This window comes from Aulostomus chinensis, chromosome 1 (assembly GCF_037954235.1).
Source record: "Aulostomus chinensis isolate RoL2024-O1b breed Wild chromosome 1, RoL_Achi_v1.0, whole genome shotgun sequence".
NCBI classification, from domain to species: Eukaryota; Metazoa; Chordata; class Actinopteri; order Syngnathiformes; family Aulostomidae; genus Aulostomus; species Aulostomus chinensis.
In genome coordinates this window covers 63,223,469-63,229,530 of record NC_141320.1, presented here as the reverse complement: position 1 = coordinate 63,229,530, position 6,062 = coordinate 63,223,469, and the positions used below count along the sequence as shown (strand labels likewise).

The following is a 6,062-nucleotide window of genomic DNA, read 5'->3' as shown; positions in this document are numbered from 1 at the left end:
GAGTTAGAGACACACTACTGATAACACTGTCATGAAGGCAGTTTCTCCAAGAAAGGGAGTTGGAGATTTGCTGGAGGCCAGAGGGAGCGATGAGCGTCCCTGATAAGTTTCTTTAGAAACAAACACCACTTCTTTCAATCCTCTGAGCACCTTTGGAGTTGACTTTTTATTGATTGAAAATAACTTCTGTGCTTCTTCACATTCTCCATCAGTCTGATAAGAACTTATGTGAACGACTGAGGGGGGAGTCAAAAAAAAAAAAAAAACGGTACAAGAACCATAGTATGACGGTTGCCATGACAGCGAGCATGCTGCCGTCCCTACACACCGAGCGTGACACCAGCATCGACTGAGCGGACTCCTTCCTTTACGCAAGTTTGTGTCTTTAACCTGTGACATGAGGTTTCTGTTCAGTGAAGAGGAAATATGTGGCGTCGCATTTCCCCCTCAGTGTTGTGTTCAAGTCCCACCTTCAGTGTCCTACAGAAAGCCGGCGTACTGCAGCTACTGGCTGCTGGAGTCCTGAGCTACACCCTCATTCTTTGGTAAACTGAGCAGCTCCTGGATTCTCTGCATGTCCCGACTGGTTTCCTCTGGCTGAGAGCTGACGTGAAGTTCTCCAATCAGCTCATCCGTCAGCTGCAGCCGCGCCGTCCTCATGGATTGGAAAGGAGAGGCACCATGTTAGCGTTTTCACAGCGGCTGGCGTGTCATACTCCAGATGTGGGACTCTAAACTCACCATTCTGCGAGTTTGAGCTCATAAAGCTCCCTGCGCTCTCGCCGCCTCCTCTCTCTCTGGGTCTCTCCTGCTAGGGAGTGCATGCTGATGATTAAAGCACCAGTAGGAATCCTGAGAAGATCAATAATACAGTTAAAAGCAGTTCAAACCTGGTAAATCGCTCGATACAGAAACATTGAACACTTGTATTGTTTGACCAGACGTTTGATTCCAGTGCTGCAACACACAAACATCTGCTAAGTGGAAGCTAAATCAAAACAAGACCATGTGGAACCGCTGCTGACCCGAGAAATCAGGTTTATACTCCCAAAAGCTGCGATGACATTCTCTCATAAAGAACAAGCCATCACGCGCATGGAGCGCCAAGGCAGCTCCTTGAAACGCATAAAACCTTCCAGGCTGTTAATGTACACCTCTGTTTTGATATCCTGTCCCGTCTGATGTCCCTACCCTGCAGCACGTGCCTGGTCAAGGTGACAAGAGGACAATTCTGGGACGAGATCTGGAGCGTGATGTGCTTTCCGATTAGTTGCCTGCCTTCGTTTCTGCCCCGGCTGCACCTGGCACAGGCAGGGACGGGGCGGTTTGCTCACATCGAGGGTTCCAGGTGGCTGGTCACTCAGGCAGACAGTGATAAGGGGGAGGAAGAGGAGGCTGCCGCCGTGCTCGCGTAGAGCCAGCAGCAGAGCAGAGAAGGGCTGAGCCAATCAGAGACGATCCTCACCAACCCCTCCAGTCCGCCACACATGAGAAACACCTCACACTATCACACCGACGTCAAGACTTCACTCTGGCTACTTGCAGCCCAGAGCGCAGGGAGGAGGAAGAGGAGACAAATTAGAACATGGAAGGTGGAGATGACGCCGGAGTAAGAGAGATGGTGTAAGTGGAAAGGGGCAGCTGCTGCCTTTGCCGGCCCCCTTGCTCTAGTACGCAAACCCTGGCCCTCTGCAGTGCACATGAGTCCCTCTGGCAGCCAGCACAGAGCTGGAGCTGGAGATGGAGGTGGGGGCTGGGGTTCAGCTGTGCGACAGCGGGTTGCTGGGAGGGGCGCAGCTGGCTGCCAGAGTGCCCTTTGCTCTCGAGCACACGCATGTGAACATGCACACAAGCATGAGTGGATACACATGTGTGTTAACGCGCGGTAGCTTTCATCAATGTCGCAGAGTTCAGTTGTCAGTGATGTGAAAGGACAGCGACCTCCTTACCCCAGAACCCCTCCGATGATGGACCCCGCCACCAGACCTCTCAGGCCCAGGTTCAGTCGGAAAAGACCGCTGGTCACAGCTACACACACACACACAGACACACACACATAAATTGATAGGTACTGACATTTGTTATCTTGAGAGCAGACCAGGAATGAGGGACTAAAAATGGAGGGGAAGGTCCTGAGTCAGACGCTGCCATGTGACCATGGGTGTGTGTCTGTTAGCAGGGTAGCTCAGGACAGGACTCCATCACAGTGTGTCCCACGTGCACCGCCATCAAAGTGTGGGTCACAAGCTTCTCTCACAGTCAAGGTTAGAATTCACCAGTTCCAAAAAAACAAACCAAAGTAGCCACTGACATGGCTCAGAAACTGAATGCAGCTCATCAGGTGAACTAAGATAGATGTTCCTGTAATTTTCCTCATCAGACCGGAGCAGAAAGCACAGAGCAACAGCGGGAGAGACGACCTGCGTGAGCCTTGTTGATCAGTGACTCACCTCCAGCAGCTGCATAATGGCTGAGGGAATACTTGTCACGGTACACAGACAGGCCTGTGCTGACCGAGCTGGAGAGGGAAAAAAAACACATAAACACACACATGAGGCACAAGAGCCGAGCTTCACCACTAAATTTGGTCATTTCTGCTTGATTTGAGTAAATCAAGCAGTAAATCAAGCAGACAGGACTTCTGCCCTTCAGAAACGGACGTTTCCATGACGGTTAGATACAAACATCACTCACCTTTTTCCGTAGAACCGACGCTACACTTCCTCTCAACTTTCTGCTGTACAGTTTCATTCATATTCCTTTGTCGGTTCAGTTCAAACATCAGTAAACCAGCATCTAATGTGACTGAATGGTATCACGGTCGTTTTACTTACTTGAACAAGGTGACAAACACAGCCACCCTCCAACTCCATCTCATGCCATACCTCACAAAGCCTCGGATCGCCGCGTTATGGGCCGAGCGCTGGTTCAGACACACAAGACACACACGGTCACGCGGACGCTGCAGCCCATTACACGTGTGCTGGAATACTAAGAGTTTTAGGGTTATATTTTATTTCCTGTGGTGCCGCCATTTTATATTGGAAGCAAATCACACACCAAGAGGACAGCGTAATTGTAAAAACAAGTCTCTGCTTATAAATGACCCTTAATCTTTACTGCATGGTTTACCATCTTAAAAGCCAGACACACACACACACACACACACACACTCAACAGATTTCACTCACCACTGCATCCACACGGCCAGAGTAGACCTCTGCCTGGCTCATTTGGATATACTGCTCCCTGGCGTGGCGAGCGGCTGGCAGGCCTCCGTAGACCAATCCTACCAGCGCCCCAGTAAAACCGCTCTTCACCACGTTGCTCACCTCCTCTGGGTAAGTCTGTGACACACTAAAGGTTGGGACAAAGCCAAGTCAATTTAAATGTTAATACTCATTCCAGTTTTTGTTTGTTTCTTATTTCATGAATATTTTCTGTCTTTTAATTTATATCATCCTTTCTTCCTCCCTCTGTAAATGCTGCTGAAACGACTTTAACTTCCCCTGTGTGGGATTAATGAAGTATTTTTATTCTTAATGGCTCGAGGCACATTCAGACACTGTTAATGGTTTACTGCAAAAAAATACTGTTTTTAAAAATCTGAATCTCTGCAGGACACCTCTGGGCCACTTGAGGGAGCTCCGGTGTTTTCTACCACCAATGAGAGGAAAAACAGATCAAGACAACAAGCAGAACTAATTAATGTGCCTTTAATGTGGAAATACAAACAAATATTTATTTAACACTTAATTCATCATATTAAACATTTTAAAAATGTAGTATGAAATTATATTATGTATCTTTTGATGTAATCATCTATGTAATGAATCTTCCGAAATGGCCAGTTTTCTTCTTCAGGATGAAATTAAGCGTTTTTGCTGGGGGGGGGGGGCTAACTATTGTTTTCAAAAATCGCAGCGATTAAGGAGAGAGAATTTGACGGGATGAAAATATCTGAGTCACAAGTGAACAACAAACAGGACTAACTCTCTGTCAAAGAGGTCCTTGATGCGGTCCCAGCCTGTGTCAGGGAATTCTGGCTTGCCCAAGAAGCTTGCGACGGTACTGGCCGTGGGGATGGATGCAGGAGCAGAGCTGGTGGAGGGAGAGGAGGGAGAGGGCATCTGTGCAGGCTGGACAGAAGCCACATCAGCTGCATGGACCCTGGGGAGTAGGAAGCAGAAGGAAGCAGGCCAGGCGCTCTGGATGCGGCCCTGCAGTAGGCCGGTGCTCAACGTGCCCTGAGGGGTTGAATCTGCCTTTCGCCTCCACACAACAACGCCTGTTGTGGGCTTCTCGGGATGCATTACGCTTCAGCTGGCGTTAGGCTGCAGCAGAGAGGCAGAGACACATAGCCGAGGGTTGGGGCGCTGCAATCACTGCTTCAACTTAGGCTCCATCCTCAAAACAAATAGCCTCCAGGCAGATGGAATGCTGGCACAGGCTGGAGACGCTGTCCAAGTCAGCAGCTGTTAAACAGTGCAGCCCAATCGAGACACACTGCACTCATTTATTTCTGGACTTCAAATTCATCACTGGGCCCCACAGCTCCACCAAGCAGCCCACGGTGACCACTGGAGGGGCAAAGGTGACTGCACCTCAGCACATCGTGCTCTAAAATCTTGAACCAGCAGCCAATACACGAAATATATAAGAGCTACATTTTATTATATTATTACCAACCCAATATCTCCAAATTGTTTGATTTTTTTTTCTCCAAACACACAACCACACACAAGCAGTTAAATATTTTAAATTCAACACACCAACTTGTTTGGTTGGTCATCAAAATGCCTGGAAATACACCTGGAAAGGTTAATAAATCTCTTATCTGGGAGAATTCATCAACTGGTGTTCATACCAGGGTAAAAGTCACAGGAGAAAATCCTGACACACCAGTAAATTCTCACGTAAGACATTCCGGGATGGGAACTCGTTGCGGGCCCGTGAGGTGACGCCCTCGCAGAGCACAAAGTGCAATAACTCACATTTAGTTCAATTTGAATACACTTGTGCTTTGCATTTTCCTCTGCACTGTTCCTCATTACAATTGAGAAAGTTAAACTTGCTCAAATTTAGTTGTTTTTTTTTTTTTTTACTTACGGAAATAATATAACACAGTAATACATTATAGAGTTCAGCCAGCTCATTTAGTTCCATTGGAGACTCGAAAATTGTTCAAATTGTTCATCTACACTATCAATATGAAAGACAACAACAATAATACACTTATTTAAAGGCGCCTTTAGTCAAGCAACTGTTGAGCATTTGTTCAGTCGCCAACGTTTCTTTTCCACAGCGACGTAAATGTGGACATTCACTTGCTACGCTAATGCGCCATATGCTATAATAATAATATAATAATAATACTGTTAATACGCAGAGGGTTTAGCCTGCTAGTCAAGCTACGTAGATAGTTTTGACACAACCTTGTGAAAATATGCATTATAATTATATGGAAAATAGTGTAAAGCGTCATAAGACACTAACAAGCCTTCCAGGGCCCGACAACTGACGTGCGACGCAGGCACCGTCCCCTGAATTAGCGTTATGTCGTTCAGCTGCGTCGCTCGCTGCTAGCTTAGCCTAGCCTACTGGGTTATCCCGTGAAAATGAATTCTCAGAGACGTGACAATGTCATAGCTCAATAAATGCATGTAAGTGTCTCTTTACCACCGTCAAAAAAAGAAATAAAATCAATGTAGTTTGTCAGAAAACGTGAACCTTCGCTGTCTGTTAGCATGCTAGCGGGTCTTTCAACACTTACCAGCAGCAAGTTCCGGTTGAAAGAAGCCCTGGTTAATAAATGACTTCTGGAATTTTTTTTAATCTCCAGTGATACAACTATATGTACATTTTTATTTTTTATCCCTGCGTTGACCAACAAGTGACTTTCAAGAATCCTCGGCTGGTGGCGTACCGGTGAGGCGACCTCTAACCTCGGCCGGTCCACTCATTGAGAAGTAGCACACAACTGTAACAGCGCCCCTAGTGGGTGGAGGGCTGCATGTCGGATGTTGAGCAGGAAATATTACTGCGTATGATCGCTGCTGCTG

The 6,062-nt window shown here is 47.2% G+C and overlaps 1 protein-coding gene across 1 annotated transcript; it reads right to left on the bottom strand.

Annotated features, from left to right (window-relative positions):
• Positions 1-147: 147 nt before the first annotated feature.
• On the bottom strand, positions 148-5,978 carry timmdc1 (translocase of inner mitochondrial membrane domain containing 1). The gene is made up of 8 exons (XM_086199964.1): positions 5,774-5,978; positions 3,994-4,334; positions 3,192-3,357; positions 2,835-2,923; positions 2,451-2,518; positions 1,950-2,028; positions 742-852; positions 148-655 (listed from the first exon to the last, which is right to left on the bottom strand). Exons 2-8 carry the CDS (start codon positions 4,311-4,313, stop codon positions 505-507), a joined length of 984 nt encoding a protein of 327 aa, XP_086056090.1. The 5' UTR covers positions 4,314-4,334; positions 5,774-5,978; the 3' UTR covers positions 148-504.
• Positions 5,979-6,062: the final 84 nt, after the last annotated feature.